Raw genomic sequence first — 19,448 nt, forward strand, 5'->3', positions numbered from 1 at the left:
CAGCCTTGAATCCCATTGAGAATCTGTGGAAAGACATGAAGATTGTTGTTCACCAACGATCCCCATCCAACTTGATAGAGGTTGAACAAATTTTCAAGGAAGAATGAGAGACAATCCCCAAATCCAGATGTGCAAAGCTGATACAGACATACCCAAGAAGACTCGAAGCTCGAATCACAGCCAAAGGCACTTCCACAAGGTATTAACTCAAGGTTGAATACTTATTGACACAAGACATTTCAGCTGTTCATTTTGAATTAACTTGTAAAAAAATTCTAAAAACATCTTTTCACTTTTTCATTGTGGGATATTTTGTGGAGATCAGCGACAATTTTTTTTAATTGAATCCATTTTCAATTCATACTGCAACAACAAAATATGAAAAAGTCAAAGGGTGTGAATACTTTCTGAAGGCATTGTAAATCCTCTTCAAATCAATCAGATGACAATGGAGGATTTTAGAAATCTCACCTAAGTTGTTGACCTTTGGTCGATGTTGACCTTTTGGCATATGTTGACCTCAAAAATAATTGGTGGTTGAATTCAATGACCAAATATGCAACTCCTCTTCAAATTTCAAGTCAATCAGACGAAAATTGACAATTTTATAAATTTGGCCGATGATGACATCAAAAATAATTAGTGGTTGAATTCAGTGAACTGATATGCAAATCCTGTTCAAATTGCAAGTCAATCGGATAAAAATTGAGGATTTTATCAATTTGGCAAAGTTGACCTTTGGCCTATGTTGACCATTTGACCTCAAAAACAATAGGCTTCTTGCTTATGATGACCTCTACCAGGTGGTGAAGTTTCGTGAAGATCGGTTTGAAATTGTGACGTGAAGATGCGATTGATGTAGAAACAAGCAGACAGATAAACAGACAAACAGAAATAACGCACACGACCAACCAATATACAGTACTTGAAAAATCTTCGATTTTCACATGTAACAAACTGACAGGGCTGAAAAAATAACATTCGTCCACCTTCGGCTTGGTGGAGGGAATGAGTGGATGGGGTCCTTGTTTTGAAGCAGTTCACAAAATGGTCAAAAAAAAACCTCAAAGACGTGTTCGTTTTTATGGCTCCGCAGCCAAAGGCTGGAGTTATTGTTTTCGGGTTGTCCGCCCATTGGCCTTATTTGTGCTCTCAAAGCCAAACTTTGCAGGACAACTTGTTGTGAACCACAAAAGGGATTTCAACCGAACTTGCCAATACTATAGATTGTCATACAAAGATCAACTGATTACATTTTTGGTTAAAACAAAAAACAAAGGTCAAAGGGCAGGCAGCTTTCAAATGAAAATCGTTTGGTTTCCGCAATAACTTGTGAACCACTGAAGGAATTTCAACCAAACTTGGCACAATTACGGACTGCAACACAAAGATGAACCGAGTCAATTTCTGGTTCAACAGGTCAAAGGTCATGCAATCTTTGAAAATCATTTTCCAGACCAAATCTCGAGTTGGAAGCAAATGATGAACCAGAAATTGAATCAGTTCAATAGACTCTCTTCTACTTATCTCTTTTCTCTCTCATGTAACCTTTTCTCATCTCATGCATTCTCATTGAATTATATATTCTCACTTTTCTTTGCTTTTAAACATCCTTAATTAAGAATAACGTCATGGCCGACCATTGATTACAAACTATTTATCTATTCAAGCTAATATTCCTCAGGCCAACACTTTCTCAAAAAGTGCCTTGAGAACTTCAAACGGCCAACTACAACTCTGTAAGGAGACGGTACGGCAACTTGCCACCTTCTCAAAGTGTGTGTCAGTGTGCTTAGCAAACCCATGTCCGACTTACAAACAAGCACAATAGTCGTTTGAAAATGAATCGGAGCCCATTCAACCGAGGCAAGATCGTTTATTAGAAATGAGATTACAACCATGTGTGGTGAGCACAATGCAGGAAAAACTAGAAGGGCACTCAGTGGAGCACATACCTCTGCCAGGCTGATTAGTTTACGTTTTGTATCCCACCAACAGGCCGTATCTGGATTTGGACCTGAACTAAAATTTAACAAGCTTGTTCTTGTCACGGAACCAACTCATCCACTAAGTTTCGTCTGAATCCGTCTCTAATTTTTCACGTATCATGCGAGATGTCATTTTATCCCTATCATTCAATGGTGAAGAATCACTTTTAAAAATCTCGGATCCGGATCCAGATTCGGATCTTCACCAAAATCGAATCGATTCTTCCTTGTTACATACCCAACCTGCTTACCAAGTTTTGTCTGAATCCGTCCAAAACTTTTTAAAATATCATCCTGTATATCCTTTTAGCCCGATCACTCAACGGTGAAAAATCACTTTTTGACAATTCTCGGATCCGGATCCGCATCCGGATCCTCACCAAAATCGAAACAATTCTTCCTTGTTACATATCCAATCGGCCCACAAAGTTTTGTCCGAATCCGTCCACAACTTTTTGAGATATCTTACTGTGTCTCGTTTTTGGCAGCCCTCTCTTCCAATGGTGAAGAATCAATGAAAAAAAAATTCTCAGATCCACATACGGATTTAGATCTTCCCAAAAATCTAATCATTTAATGCTCGTCACATACTCAAGCTCGACAAAATTCCGTCCAAATCCCTCCACCACTTTTTTGAGATATTTTGTTCACAAACAAACAGACAGGTGAAAACAACCTCCTTCCACCTTCAGTGGCGGAGGTAATAAAAATGATAATAATAAGAATAAATATTTAAATAAAACAGCTTTGCTCAAATAAGTGTACTTTGCAATTGCCAATGCTTTGGTCACACTTTCGTGATAACACTTCACTCAAAAGGTGTTTTAGCATAATGCTATAAAACAAAAGGCAAAAGTCACGAGACAACCCTTTCCAATTGTAAGAATTGCTTATAGGTGCATCTGATTTGCACCTTTAAGCACAAATATGATGAAGAGACAGGATAATCAGGGAACAGTGTCATTGCTCAGTTTCAGATAACCAGGTGCTCGAGGAAGGGGAAAATCGAGTTCCAATAAGGAATGATAAAAACTTGAACAGTCGACACCTGACTGACTGATCATGAACCATACACTGCTGACAGAATGTCAGTGCTGCTGAAGCAGTTTCGTTTCAAGGTTATGGTGGGTGATTTGCCATTGCCTGTCCAATATTTAAGCAGGGCAGAGATGTGGGATTTATTCAGGGTGCTCGCAATAACTCGCTTACTCTTCCGCAAAAGATACCGTGGGATCATGAATGTCTACAGCAAAAACTGATGCTAGCAGACAGGTCCCCAGCTTAACCTCCATCCGAGGGACAGGGCAGTTTATGATGCAACTCCCTACCTGAAAAGCACCAATCAGACAACTTATAGACAGGTTGTAAATCGTATCCAGACCAGACAGATCAAAGGCAAGTGCACCATCTTATCAGACTAAATCCTCCGAACCACCTCCAAAGTTTATCCTCCTAATAAGACAAAGAATTGAACAATACAGATCCTCTCTCACCAGGGTATATAAAGACAGTAACACAGTAGGCCCGAGAAACAGAGCAAACTCACTCAAGCACTGCCTGAAACACAAAACAGTGGGAATGGGTGTGGCTCATGGGAAAGGAGTGTGCAATCCTCAAAAAGAGTGTTTCTCTATTTTTGTTCAGGTGACCTCTTCTGACATTTAGCAGATTCAAAATTCAGATTGGATTTAAAATATTTTTTACAATTTAGAATTTCATTTTAAGTACAAAAACTTATGTGATTTTATTGCTGCACATGTGACATGTTTTTTTTTTTAACATGCATTTTAATGTTTTATATAGATTGCAGTAGATTGTCAAACGTCGACATAATGTACTGCACATTCAAGGTAGAAATTAAACATTCTGAAATTAGATGTAAAAATATTTGTTTACATCAGACAAGATTGTTGACCTGTACTTGAGGACACTTGTGGAGGGACTGCCCCAGGGGCTTTGCATTGTAACAGTACATTTGACAGCCTTAAGCATTATGTTGAGCATTGCAACTTAAAGGAAAAGTATTGCTTCATTCTTAATCTTACATTTCAACAATTGGTAAATGCAATCATTAAAGTACACAAAAGTATGTTTTTTAAACCTTTAAACTTTCCAGCATTGTCAATCCTTGCCTTCATTTCTCTTCTATAACAATCCAGCGCATAATAGCAGACCCAGCTGACCTGTCCAAAGTGATTGCGAGCTTCCTGAAAGCTCTGAACTTGGAGACGTTTTTTGATGAGATCTAATGGATATGTGAGTGGCTTACTGATCATGCCGGCCAAGCTTCCGCACAGCACGCTTTGCATGACATCTGAGACTTTGGAGGGATTGGATGGGAAGGCATGAGATAGTCAGTTAAAAAAAAAAAAGGAACAAGTAATCAGTGAGAAAAAAAAAATAAGTGAAGCAAAGATACAAATATTTATTTAATTACAATAAATCAATGCATTCAAGGCATCACACAATGAGAGACAATACAATAAAGCAGAACATCACATTCCTACCTTCATTCGAGTGAGGTGAACTTTGGTGTTTTGTATAGCCGAGTGAAAAGGGTTAATGTTGTTCCGAGATATTGACTTTTGGGGGAGGAAAAAAAAAAAAAAAATCACACAATGGACTATTGACACATTCCATGAAGGTAATATCATTCAATAACAGCTCAGGATATCCAGATTTGTTTGCCTTTTCGCTTTCATTATGCAGAGGGTGGGTACATTCCAGAGATAACTACCAATAAGCTGCCAGTCTGCAATGGTTATCACATCAAAATATGATACAATATATATATATATACACACACACACACACACACACACACACACACACACACACACACACACACACACACACACACACACACACACACACACACACACACACACACACATTCAAAAATCATAACTAGGATTGGTTTCCTTCGATGGTACCGACAAGTGGAATTTCTGGCCTGGGCCCATGGACTATAAAACACAAAATACTATCACTGTTATGATTTGCCAACAAATAATTAGATTGTGGATAAATACTCCGAATCAACAGCCAGGCAATAGGACAACTGGACAGTTCGAAACAATGTGAATATTTTTGGGGTTTTTTGTATACAATGTCGAGGATCATATAAGAGCAAACCCACAGAACGTATAACAAAGGCAGGAGACAAGATGGGTGGGAGAGGGAAGCAGAAAGCAGTGGGGAACAGAGACATTAGGAGATCTGTGGAAGGGAAAAGAATGGGGGCAGGGTACACGGGGTAAACAAGATGGGCACTCCAAGGACTTTCAGGAAGGAAAGCTGGGAATTTGAAAGAGGTGGGTTTGGGGTGGATTAACAGGGGTAGAAAAAAAAATCACTTGTTAAACTGTTTTGAAGACCTGGAGGGAAAAGTGGGATTGAAGAGAGTGTGGGAGTTTGTTCCAGAGGTGGGGGAAAAGAGGAATGACAGACTGAAGGTGAGCAGTGATTCTTGATTTTGGTAGCTTCATCAGAAGGGGGTTGCTGGCAGACCTTGAGCACCCTGCAGAAATATGGGGTGAACAGATCACAGACAGAGCAGGGGAGTGAGGCCCGGAGAGGAGACGGTAGAAGACAGAAAGACCACTGACCTGTCTGTGGTGAGAGAATTAGAGACCCAAAGACTCTGCTTCATCGCGGAAGATACCAATGATCCGAAAAGCTTTCGTTTCCACAGCATGAAGCTAAGCGTGGTGTGAAGCAGGAGCACAAGACCAAAGGGGAGAGCAGTACTCCATCAAGATGTGGATGAAAGCTTTGTACGTGTTCTGGAGCTCAGGTGTGCCAAGCAAGGACTTTGCACGCTGGAGGATGCCCAGTCGGCGACTGGCTTTGGAGGCCAACTAGGAAATGTAGCTTTCCCAGGAAATATCATGGCAGATCGTGAGACCCAAAAGCTTGAATGAAAGGACTTCAAGAGGATTGTTGAGAAAGTAGATTGGGGGGGCGGGGGGGGATGGTTTCCAGTCGGTTGTTTCGTAGAGACTGTTCCTTCATAGACTGGAATTTCTCTTGAATAGATGCAAGATCAGGAACTGTGAATGGACCTGGTCCGATGAGCTCAACTGGACCGTGGCAAATGTACTGTTTTGGGACAGATTCGATCGGGCACCTCTTGGGCCAGTCAAACTTATTGGTGATCAAATCCTCCTTCAGGAACGTCATGTTTATGTGGGTGACAGCTATTGATGAACAAACACATCCCATGTTTGTCACTCGACTGATGTAATATTGTTACGAATCTGGCAGCCATTTGCACACAGACAGCAGTACCCGCAGTTCAGTTATTTCGATAAGTATGTGTTTATAGTCAGGGTCCCGTCCTTCTGTCTCATGGGTTAATTTCATGTGCGAGCTGTGGGTTTCTTTATAGTCAGGTTTTTTTTTTTTACATTAAATCTCCCCTTCGCTCCATCATCGCCATTATGCATGTGTTTGGCACCACGGGCATAGGTGGGGTGAGGTCGACTCCACCCAGCGAGATGGGTGTGCCTCGCAAACAATGAGGGATAGGAGTACCTCAGAAGCCCCCGACCAATCCAGAGACGAGTTACCTCAGGGCGGCCTCGCCCAGCCAGATGGGATGTTCACCACCGTCCAATCACAAAGTGAGTGGCCAGGGGAAGAAATCCCTCGGACCTCGCAAAAAGAAAGAGTAGAGTGTTCGTCAAGAGGAGAGTAGAGCAGTCATCGTGGCCATTGCTCTTGGTGTGCGTTGTTGGAGCCATCGTCCTCAGCGATCGTGGTCTGTGGTCTTTTGCGGGGATCCTCATGTTGGTGATTGTCGAGCAGCCAGGATCGTGGGCTCATGGATTTCGGGTCGTGGGTTCGAGTCCCACTGTGGTGGGTTGTAGTCTGTGTGACTGCACAAGGCAGAAAGGTACCCAGCCAGGCTCTGTTCCCCCAGCTGAACTATCCTCCTCGGCTGGAGAATCGAATAAAGACCCGACTGGGTCCAGTGTGTGTGTGTGTGTGTGTGTGTGTGTGTGTGTGTGTGTGTGTGTGTGTGTGTGTGTGTGTGTGTGTGTGTGTGTGTGTGTGTGTGTGTGTGTGTGTGTGCCCCATCCTTAAGTAGAAATTGCTGTTTGCTTGTATATAAATTGCATTTCTCATATTCGGTTTTAACTCTGTTCTTTGTGCTCCCCTGCCCATGATAAATAAAACCCAATTGTTCAATGTACCAGCTTGTTGTGCTTCCTAATTATTGACCCAGCACAAATTCCGGACTTTGGTAATTCTGCTCGGTTACACCGGACTGAGGTCGTTAGAGCGACCCTATTCGACAGAGTCCATTGAGGGTGTGACTTCCCCAGTAATTTGACGGCGTGGGTACTTAGGTATATTGAAATTTGGCTATTAACCCTACCCCACGCCGTTAGAGAATTGGCGATCACGGTCCTTAAGTGACCCGTGACCTTCGGAGTTGTCTGAAGGTTATGACCTGCAATTCCGGGTGTTCGGTGGGAAATGGCTCTACTGCTCCACCTCACGACCGTTCCTCACCACCGACCCACAACAATATGACATCGGATCTGTGAAGTATACGGTGATGTAGTTTTCTTCCTGTTGCTGACTCACAATAGGTAGTTCTTCCGATTACGAAAGGGGGATGATATCATTTGGCTCACTCATGTCTGTGGAATCATCTCCATTTTCCAATATTTTCACCTGCTTGTACTTTGATGCTTTGGAAGTGTAAACTACGAGAAGACGGTTTGGTCCATCGGGGATAACCAAATTAATCGTGTGCTGTCTGGGATCGACATCACATTGTACCATCACTCGGCCAGGTATTTTTCGTCCTTGTTTATCATCTCCTTTGATATGTACGTTATATTTGTTGATGGATTTCGCTCCACAGCAACTTAGAACTCTTCTGGTGTGGAAACAGTGACACTTCCACTTCAGACTTGTCACCAAATGGACCATTTTTACTGTCCCACCGGTACCGTCAACTATGTCCTTCCCATGTGAGGTGACAAAAAAAAATTCCACCGTAATGATATGTCAAACTTGGTCTCCCAAATATGAAGATTTATGTAGAAGTACTTTTGTTTGAATTGAGAGGCGGGACCATCAGAGAATACATTCATGGGTTTCATGGAAGGATACTTCATCACGATGATATCGAGTTCTGGTCATGCAAGCATAAACTCTCACCTTCTTATGTGCGAGGTCATCTGATATAATAGCAACGCTCTCGTTCACCTCTGGTGATATCCAGGCATAGCAGGTGAACAATGTGGCCTGGCGATGGCTCCAGTGTACAGATTGAATTTCATTCTGATATCCAAGAGAAGCATTCTCTGAAAAGTCGACCTAAATTACAATCCGTTCACAATCAACGATTTCCCTCAACTCACTTGCGCATGTAGCTTGCTGGCGCTTCGTATATTCATGAGCAAGGAATTTTCCACAGTTTCTTCAACTCTAAAAAAAAATCTCGAGTGGAGCTCCTTCTCGGTCAACTTTCTCGTAATCATCATCCCGCTGCCATTGTTGATATCGTCGAGTCGCGTCTGAAAATTCTTCCACTCTGTACTCATCAATTTTGTTCTTGCATTTCGAACATTCAGCGCTCATGCAAATTTCGGAACTCGGATTACAAACCAGTGAATCTGCGAATTCTGTAGTACTTTGTGGAAAGTTGTATGCACTGTATGTAACGCTTGGAGAAGGCGGCGAATGTTCTCATGGTAAATACACACACACAAACATGCAAACTTTGCATGTTTTTTTCATACAGCACTATTGTACTGTACTGTATGTATATACAGCTCTCATAGCATGCCGTTTGGAACTGTTGTGTACGTGGCTTGTGGAAGATATATGTTTGTGTACAAGCACACTACAATATGTACATACAGCTCGCTTGCAGCACGACTTGTGGAAGATATGTTTTTGAACTGTTTAATGTGCGTGGCTTGGGGAATTTTGTCTTTCATCGTGAAAAACCGGGAATACGCGAAGCACAGGGCCACGAGTGTCGAAGAAGGTCACAGTTTATATAACGTGAATATGCGGAGTCCTCGAATAGTGGGGGTACAACAGTATAGACTAAAAATATATTTGAAATACACAACCAATCGTATTTTTGCACAAGTGATGTCACATGCAAAAATACCATGGAAGGAATCATTTTGGAAGTGATGTCATTTTCTACCTTATGGTGCTTTAATTGGTCTAAAATATGACAAACATATTGCGAGTAAAAACAAATGGATTAACTGGAGTTTTGTTTGATTTCTAAGCTACAAAATGTGTTCAACAATAAGGAAGTCACAAAATACAGCACTCTTCCATCTTACCTTTTCTCTCCGAGTCATTTACATCTTCAGGTTCCATCTTAATTTTGTCCCATACTGCAAAAATAACAAAACAGCTTTTCATACATCTCAAAGATGCAAAGATGAACAGTTCCTTCAACTACGAGACAGGTTTCTAAATGGACAGAAGGAATGATATGATCAATCATAAGAATTAAACAAAAACAAAACAAAAAAATGGTCTATTGCCAAAGCATAACAAACTTATACACAGCTGCTCGAAATTATTATTACCTTCACTGTGGTGGAAAACTCGAAACCTTACTCAAGTAACACCAGTCACAATACAGGCCGAATCATTTATTTAATACATGATCATGGAGAAAGACAATCAATGAAACATGATTGCTTTCTGGCTTGATGGTCCAAACAGTTTCTTGTATGTGGAACAGAAATGGGGAGGGTGTTATACTCGCATGTAAACAAATTGACCGATCACATTCTGACAAGAGACAAACAGAACATTTTCAAGGGTGTCGTCATGACCGTTTCAAACGCAATTTCCTTTGGTATGTCCTTGAGCACCTTCAAGCTTTAGCAGATATTTGCATTGCTTCACTGTCCTCCCCCTTCACAACTATCACATAATGTATACTTCATAACAATGCCCTGTGTTCACAGCAAATTTATTAGAATTAAGCGTTCCTGTGCCTCATTGGCACCAACCAAAGCAGCGATATTTAATTCAACTTGCCAAGCAAGTGAAATAACGAAAATATTATATTGTTACACAGTTAACTAACACCCCATATCTTTTCATTATAAAACAACCATCAGGATGCAATGATCCATTATCAAGTATATTTTAAAGTATCAGAGCAGCAAACAAAACAGAGGGGTACATATTTCATTTAACACAGCATGGACTAATAACAAGATCTTTCACCAGGCCCAGATGTGCTTGGGCAAACATGGGATTTGTGATTATTATTGTCATATATGGTTTGAAATGTTCGCTTTGAATGGTACAGTGGTGGTGTTGAGCATTTACTCGTGGATTCGGGAGAGCACTTTCTCAACATTGAGAAGGGCAAACAATATATTAATTAATGATCCTAAGTTTTTAAAACATATATTACAGTTATATGGAACAAACAAGACCACAGTATATTTGAAGAGAGATTCTATTCTACTCACTCGTGGCCTGCCAGGCAAACATTGCAACGAGTCACAAACTGCAGGCAGTCCACCCTGAGCGAGTGTAATGAGTTCTGATGAGATGAGTAAAGCAAAGAAACTCACAAACCATGGGCAGTCCACTCTGCAAATGTGATGAGTTCTGACTCTCTCATTGTCAGAGACCTAATAAGCACGTTTTATGCTGCAGGCTTTTAAAATCTTTATCTCAACTCTGTCTCAGTGCCCTTACTCATTATGTTTTCTGGCGAACCATTCCTGATATGATGACAAAGTGACTTTGGCCAATGCTTTACAACATATTTAATACCTGTGTATTATTTAAAAGTATTGGAAAGCAATTTAAAAGAAATGAGTACATAATTTGTGGTCAAAGAGCACTTAGCTCAAAATGAAAAAAAAAAAATTGTTTCAGCATGATCAACACAGAAACACAAATGCTTTGCAATAGTCATGTGATCCACAGGGCTATCACCATATATGTCCAAAAATTGTTGGTGGAGCACATTTCACATTTCACAAGATGAGTAATTAATTTATTTCCACACTACCACCGAAGGTTGGTTGAGGTACGTTTTCACCCCACTGTTGGTTTGTGAGCAGGACATCTCAAAACATTATGGACGTTTTCTGACCAAACCTGGTGGACAGATCAAGTGTGCGACAAGGACAAATTAATTCAGTTTGGTGAAGATCCAGATAGGATAATATTTTAATTTCCAAGGCGATTCTTCATACTTAAGAGATGCAGCCAAAAGGATATATAGCACGATATTTCAAAAAGTTGTGGACGGGTTAAAACAAAACTTGGCGGATGAGTTAAGTAGGTGACAACAACAAGCTGATTAGATTTTGGTTTAGGTTTCGATCCAGATCGGGCCTTTCAGTGGGATACAAAATGCAAAACTCTTCAGCCCAGCAGAGGTATGCACTCTCTCGAGTGCCGTTCTAGAGTTGAATGTTTAATGCAATGATGGTGCTAAAAAAAAGAAAAGCAAGCTGAAACACGTGGTGAGAGACTAATGCTTTTATCGATAAGAGTACGTGCCCGTACGTGAAGAAAAAAAACTGTCAAACCATGAGCCAGAAACAACAACCACACAGGCCGTTGCTTCACTCTTGTGTCCATACGTGCGTGGCCGTACATGCAAACCAAAAAAAATAAAAAATAAAAAACTTTCAAACCACAAACCAGAAACAACCACAAAGGCCGTTGCTTCACTCTTGTGTCCATACGTGCGTGGCCGTACATGCAAACCAAAAAAAATAAAAATAAAAAATAAAAACTTTCAAACCACAAACCAGAAACAACCACAAAGGCCGTTCCTTCGCTCTCATAAATGGCGACTGGATTGGGACATTGTGTTTATCTATAAATGCGCATAAGAAATCGAGAAATTATTAGAATACATTAAGTCATCACCATCCGGAAGTAGTGCATGCCCGTACGGAATGTTCACATGCATTCCACGAATTATCGCTTGCATTGAAGTAACAACTGCTGTGATACTTACACACAGAGTTAATTAAAATCCAAATTTAAATCAAGTTTACCTCCCTGTCTTTGCTTGCTATGACATTCGCTGCCATTGACCATTGCCACTCCTACGCCACGGTAACCAAGGTACCGATCCCCATCGTAACCGGCACGGCACGTGACATCATCGGCCAGCCGCACACCACCTTCGCAGCCACGCATCCTGTGATTGGTAATAAATGGCGCATCAGCCACGCCTACACAGCAACGTGTCCTGTCATTGGTTGGGAAATAAATGGCCATAACTTTGGACGCACTTATCTGATTAATATCAAACCTTGAAAAGGCACATACTCAGGTCCCCAGCAATATAGCTGGCAAGTTTCAATTACATCGGACCAGTGGTTGTCGAGAAACAGCGGTCACACACACACACCTACAAACACATTACTGGAATTATAGATAGACTAGAACGTGCCCATAAAAAAAAAAATAAACCAATGTCACCCGCAGGGTGACCCGTATCTTGCCAAAAGGTGACCACGTGTGACTTCTTTAAGGTCACACTGAGGTGAACAGAGCTGCTATCCACCAGGAGCGACTCCTTGAGGAATATCTGCCTACGAGAGATTCCGATGAGAATCGTTCTACAGAGTAACTATGAAAAATATGCTTTTGCCTCATAACGTCAACAAATGACGTCATAATGTCTCAAGCTTGACATATCTAGAAAGCACTCATCGAGGTGTTCAATTTGAGGTACTACAAATGTTTGACCTTAGGTGCTAACCATGAAGGTCAAGGCCAATCGCCACCAAAAATTAATCAGCTGAGCGCCAGACCATGATCTATATTCCCATGAAGTTTGAAGATGATCCGATCAAAATTACTCAAAAAATAAGGGTTTCGTCAACTCCCGATTTGCGACAAAGTGACCTTGACCTTCAAAATTTTATGCGCTGAAAGGGAACTCTATAGGCCTCTGATATGCGAAGTTACAAAAATTTCCAATGATAACTGTGCTCTGCAAAGTGATTTATACGCAATTACAGACAAAAAAAAAAAAAAAACATGAAGGTCAAGGCCAATCGCCACCAAAAATTAATCAGCTGAGCGCCAGACCATGAACTATATTCCCATGAAGTTTGAAGACTATCCGATCAAAATTACTCAAAAAATAAGGTTTCGTCGACTCCCCTGATTTGCGACAAAGTGACCTTGACCTTTGACCTTCACCTTCAAAATTTTGTGCACTGAAAGGGACCTCTATAGGCCTCTGATATGTGAAGTTACAAAAATTTCGAATGATAACTGTGCTCTGCAGAATTTTTTATACGTGATTGCAGACAAAAAAAAAAAAAAAAACATACAAGCTGACTAACATATCTTGCAAAAACTTCATTTTGGCAAGATAAAAATGAAAAAAAAAAACCTTTCAAACCGCGAGCGAGAAACAACAACCACACAGGCCGTTTCTTTGCTCTCGCGTGCCCGTACGTGCGTGGCCCGGAAGTTCGCATATCGCAGTTACGATTATTCGCAATTTACTTTTAATGGCCAATTATTCAATTAGCGCCAACGTATTTTGCCTTTTCGCAATGTCGTCGCAAGGAAAAACACAAAGAGAAGAGAAGGGAAAAAAAAATTTGTGCAAAAAAAATATATTTTACTTCCTGGTTCGGAGCATACCAGCTCACTCTGATGTTCCCGAAATTTATGCACCGTCTAATATGAAAACTATCATAACTTGGGGCATTGTGTTTATCCAATATGAAATCCAAGTGTAGATATACATACATACAAACACACACTTGCTCCATGATATATGGATTTAAGTTGTCAAGATAAATTAGGTTTATCCCGAAATTAAAGTTTAACTTGCAGTAAAACTTTAAATTTTGTGAGGAAAATGGACTCTAAAGGTTCAGGGGTTCAGTAGTTGATTAGTTGTCACGATTTGCACATTTAGGGTAGATATGTTAATATGGAATAGGCAAAGCCGAGAAGCGAACGTAGAATTATTCTTACATTCGATGCTGCAATTTCCGGTGACTTCGGCCTGGATTCGGGATCAGCGATCAAATAATGTAAATCACGATAAAAAATTATTTTTTGATGATGCGGGAGATATCTTTATTATAAAATTAGGTAGACTTGAAACGGCTAGAGTATTTACTCTATAGTTTTGTTGTTAATTTTTCAGTCATAAATGTGTGATTGCAGTGGTGTAGTCTAGGTTTTTGTAGTGAGTATACTGTGATGATCCCCGAATCCCTCCCCGCCTTCACCACATCTGTGCCGGAGTGACACCCCATAAGCACCACGGCACTAACACGTACATTACATGCATCCACACACAATTGAGAGCATTCTGCAAGACTGGGTATGTGTTATCAACAAATTATAGCAACAGACTATAACAGCTAATGACATTTACAGCTGGGAAGATTTAAACGCTTTGGACTGATTTTCTACCGTTTAGTGATCCTCGTGATTTTGCATGGCTGGAGGATATGAATTAAAACAGTATGTTCACTTGTCTTCCAAACCATTCATTTATTCATTCACTTGCCATTGCAGTTAAAGACCGAATTGCGGCAAGTTTTACAAAGAAAAAAAAATACGACACTATATGACATATTAACATCATCTTCTATTAAAAAGTCCATAAAAAGGGCACAACATCAATTGCTTGCAAACATGCAGAGTTTCAAAATATCTTCTTCCTCTTTCGGCTTGCTCCCGTTAGGGGTCGCCACAGCGGACCAACAGTCTCCATTTCGCTCTATCCTCCACATCTTCCATTGACACTCCAACCACCCGCATGTCCGCCCTCACCGCATCCATGAACCTCTTCTTTGGCCTTCCTCTTCTCCTCCTGCCTGGCGGCTTCATCTTCAACATCCTTCTCCCGATATACTCCGTTTCCCTCCTGTGCACATGTCCAAACCATGTCCAAATCCAAATGCAGAGTTTCAAAATATCAATAATAAAAATTCTGGTAAGGTGTAATGTATATAGTCATACATCTATGAAGCCAAGAAGGGATGGATTGTGAAAGCAATATAAATTAAGGTTACAAAAATATTAACACTATATTTGTGATTAGTTCAAAGATAAAATGCCAGTCAGTGATCTTGAAAATAAACATCTATTCATATTCAAAATAAGGATCAAGAAGAGCATGGGACTATTGCTAAATTGAGTCGCATAATCTTCATGGGGGTGGGGTAACTAGCCTGGTAGTCTACAAAACTTTCCAAATATGTTTGTACTCAGGCATCTGAGGTATGCTTTTCCTCCTTGCTTGTGTGGCAGAGCGATGGCTTCTCAACCATGTTGTGACGTACTTCCTTGGCTCAAAAAGACTTACAGGGGGCCCATGGATGCTGATCATCATCAAATTACTTGCATTGGACAACAACAACGTAGATCTCTTGTCCGTGCAATCAATGTTCATTAGACTGAAACCCCTTTCACTCAGCCGTGCTGCAAGGGGTGGTCTGCATGCATCGTATGAGAGGTTTTAGGCTTTTACGCTCACTGCATGGGTGCTCAAGGAAATCTCTCATACCATTAACTGCTTGGTCTTCACAAAGATTGAACGGCCTGCACAGTCGTTTCACTCGTGACTCACCATACCCTGTGCCAGGTGTTGATGGCCAGTTGCTTGTGTCCAGAATGCTGAAATCAAGAAGCATTTCACTTTCAAATGAGAGGCGCTTCTCCATATTGTTGATCAGACTTTGTAGGAATTGCTTTGCATTGATTGATGTGAACTTTCCATTTGACTCCAGGGAAACCGATCCAAAATGTCCCGAAGCCTTTGCTTTTAATGCCACCTCCGACATCTCTCCTGGACAATCTTTGAAAGACGTCAGCAATCGGATGGTGTGCTTCAGAAGCTGTTCTGCTCTCAATAGTGTGATTGAATGGGCCTGGAGTTGCTGAGACAGGTTTATAAGTTCAGACAGTACATCGTACACGAGTCCAAGGTCGCACAGAAATTCCTTGCTTTGCATACGATGTGCCAGACCTCTAAGTTTGCCTCTCTTTGCTGTTTCTTGTTTGGTCTCCCACAGCATTTTCAAAGTGTCTGTTGAGTGCTTCATATGATCTCCACACAGCCTTTACAGCACGGAAGCTGCTGGCCATCCATCGCGTATTTAAAACTCTGCCAATTTTCTTGACTCGTGAGCCCACTTCTAGTGCTGCTTCCAGAAGTTCCCGTGAATTTTTATTGGACTGACTGCAGAGATTGTGGATCTTCTCCATGAATGCTTTGAAGTGGTTGATTGACTGAACCTCATCCACAGCATCAGATACAGCCAGTTCCAAACGGTGGTTCATGCAGTGCCATGTGAAGAGGTGAGGGTACCTTGCAGTCAACCTGGTTGCCACACCAGAATTCTTGCCTAACATGACACTGGCTCCATCAGAAACAAATGAGATCCAGTTCTTTTGAAGCCACTCTTCACTGAAGCCTGCAGCGTCCAAACAGCTCAATAGGGCTTCCTCTACACCCTCTGCCTTTTGGCTTTCTAGCTCAACCAGCTCCAGAAACACAAATTCTGGAGTAGCTCCATCTATAGAGGTTTTCACATTGACAGTTATATGGCAGATTTGTGGCTGAGAGATGTAGCCTTGTCAATGAGAACAGACAACTTGCTTGAAGAAGACACAATGCTGTTAACAATTTTCTTCTGCATCTCTTTTGCTGTGTGTTCTACGATTTTTGGAGAACTGCACCTTGAGTTAACTATCTTTCCATTTGCACGTAGAAATCAACCTTATGAATTCCAATTGTTTAAACTGCAGATTTGCATGTTGGCTGATATTTACCTAACTTTCTGTCCCTCCATTCTAACCAAGGATGCCAGTATTTAAATTCCATAGCCTGACTCTCAGTCCACAAGGCTGGCCAGGATTTTTCATCTAGAAAGGAACAAGGAGATAGTGTGATCACAGTATTGCATTCTGTTGATTACTGGACCCACACACGCACACACGTTTTCTTGTGGTGGATTTTTCTCTTCAGATCAATATTAATTCACAGAAGGGGAGTCTCACGTTTTTGCAAGCCGATGGAACTGTTAGAGACTGGAATAGTCTGAATGCATCAGGTGTCAGAACCCCCATGTTGACATTTCCAAGAGAGCTTTATGCGGCTAGTTTGCATGTAATCACCAGGTTCAAGTGCACAAGTCTTCAGCATTGAATTCAAGCACTAAATTGGATGAAGATTTTTTTTTTTTAAACAATTGACTATGGTGTGAACAATAGCACTACGAGGATGAGGCATAGGCTGAAGCCAAACTCAAGGGAAAGAAATAGCACACTAGGCCTAATAGTCATCCTCATGGGCCAATCAATGGTTTACAGCTAACTGACAATATTATTGCCTGGACCTGAAACATGTGTGTGTGTGTGTGTATATATCTATATATATTCCGAAAACAGAATTCAAAAATAACTTTCCGTTCATTCGTCAGAGCCGTTGGAGTGAATTTTCATATTTTTCCACCGCTGCCTTTAAATCTCTAATTTAATAATTATAAGTCACAGAGCTTAGTGGAACTCCTTATTTTGTCAGTCTATCCTTCCTCGATGTCCTCGTGCCGACGGAAAAATTATTCGGATGATGGTGGAAGAGAAATTCCTTCCGGAATGTTATTTTCCCAGCAAGAAATGCAAGCCGCGGCTAAACTGCGAAACATAAGCCGTTTTTAATCGGATTTTCGAGGTAATCTCATTACCACCCTATAGATACTGATAAATCCGAAAACAGATTGAAAATTTTTCATTCCCTTCGATGGCGAGGCGCCGAAATGGAGGCGGCCCGCCAGCAATCGTTTTTTTTCTGTAATTTAATCATTACAAGTCCGACAACCGAATGATACCCCTCGTTTCGTAGGTCTATACCTCACCTACCTCCAAGTACCGATGAAAAAAATATTTACATTAACCGCCGCTAAAGGGAATTAATCAGCGCATTTTATTTCCTGTTCTCAAAGTACCCAAAGCTGCTTTAGTCGCCAAAATACCAAAAATCCTCCGATTTTCACCTGGTTTTCTACGTTGGGATTTAGCCGATGGCTATCGACTGCGAAATCTGAAAACAGAATTCCAAAATATCTTTCCGTTCGTTCGTGAGAGTCGGTAGAGTGAAACTGCATCACAGCCGTAAGGCCTAACGTTAATCGAATAGGCCAGCGGCGCGAAGTCCTTTATTCGCTCATAACTCGACAACACAAAGTCACACAAATTCAACACACACATCATCGTGCAGGTAATAACGTCAGGCATCCGGCGATATCAGTTATAAAGGGGATAGAAGCAATTTTGGTCGCTAAAGGGGCCCCAAACCGTTGCGGCCTACAACTATCCTAGGCGTGACGCTCCGGGCCGCGAATTCTTTAACCCTCAGATGCACGAGTGCAAAAAGATATCTCAAGAAAACAGCCAAACTGGGTCATTTTTGACCCACGTATGCATCTAAGGGTTAAACACTCATAAAATGACGATACAAATTCTGAAAACGTCCAAACATACCTCAAAATGTTCAGGTAGTTTTCCGTCCTCCCTGAGCTCGCCTTAGGATAGACCACTAATTAAGTGGCCAATCCCCCCCCCCTATTTATAGAGATTAACTAATTTCTATGCGACTTTCACTTACCAGGTGTAGCGTTAGTATCAGGCTGCTCCTTTTCTGTAGTTTCTGTAGTATCATCCAAAGCGGCAGTAACTTCAGGGCCAGGCTTACAAAAACACTCAAAGAGTGTAGTTTGCTTTCTTTTCATAATGTTAGCTAATTAAAAACTTGCAACGCCAGCTACTGTCAAACACGTGTCCATCGTTGGAAGGTGAGCGTGACGTCAGGTCTAGGTCACGTGTCACAGCCAGTGAGCCACCGCCTTTCACGCTTTATAACAGCACCGCACGGGAGTGGGAGTGAATTTTATGAATGGAGATGAATGAAGTAGATGGCTTCCCCTGCAAGGCTTATTTTATTGCAGTTATACTCTACCCGGTATGTGGAAACAAAATCAATGAACTGAAAGTTCTGTCACAAAACTATATCGTGGCGTATCCTTGCGCAGTTTTAATTGGGTATACGGAAATCCTGGAGCTTTCTTAGTGGGTATACGGCGTATACCTGCATATCACGTAGACTACACCACTGTGTGATTGGGTGTACGAAAGATCAAATTAATTACGTACACGTAAAAAAAAAAAAAAAACTTTCAAACCGCGAGCAAGAAACAACAACCACACAGGCCGTTTCTTCGCTCTCGCGTGCCCGTACGTGCGTGGCCCGGAAGTTCACATATCGCAGTTACGATTATTCGCAATTTACTTTTAATGGCCAATTATTCAATTAGCGCCAACGTATTTTGCCTTTTCGCAATGTCGTCGCAAGGAAAAACACAAAGAGAAGAGAAGAGAAAAAAAACGTTCGTGCAAAAAAAAAAACATTTACTTCCTGGTTCAGAGCACACCAGC

General features: G+C 41.2%; 1 protein-coding gene and 1 long non-coding RNA gene across 14 annotated transcripts in view; one reads left to right on the top strand and one right to left on the bottom strand.

The window, feature by feature from the left end:
* CCDC78 (coiled-coil domain containing 78) overlaps positions 1 to 19,448 on the top strand; it is a 181,178-nt gene that overhangs the window by 144,619 nt on the left and 17,111 nt on the right. For 2 of the 13 annotated variants that reach the window (XR_015059249.1, XM_085885190.1), the window contains one exon: positions 4 to 4,000. The exons of 10 other annotated variants lie outside the window; for them this stretch is intronic. Coding sequence is in view for 1 of the 3 variants with exons in the window: in XM_085885190.1 (XP_085741316.1) it covers positions 4 to 107 (104 nt within the window). In the remaining 2 variants the exon portion in view is untranslated. Of the gene's footprint in view, positions 1 to 3; positions 4,001 to 4,147; positions 4,254 to 19,448 lie in introns of those variants that run through there. One more of the 13 variants, XR_015059247.1, reaches the window with a different exon arrangement.
* LOC147024867 (uncharacterized) lies at positions 4,174 to 18,528 on the bottom strand. Its single transcript, XR_015059252.1, has 5 exons — positions 18,498 to 18,528; positions 14,784 to 14,877; positions 9,314 to 9,367; positions 4,496 to 4,570; positions 4,174 to 4,308 (listed from the first exon to the last, which is right to left on the bottom strand). It is a non-coding gene; the product is annotated as an uncharacterized LOC147024867 (long non-coding RNA).

This window comes from Eptatretus burgeri, chromosome 6 (assembly GCF_056783735.1).
Source record: "Eptatretus burgeri isolate ZD-2024b chromosome 6, Ebu_testis_v1, whole genome shotgun sequence".
NCBI classification, from domain to species: Eukaryota; Metazoa; Chordata; class Myxini; order Myxiniformes; family Myxinidae; genus Eptatretus; species Eptatretus burgeri.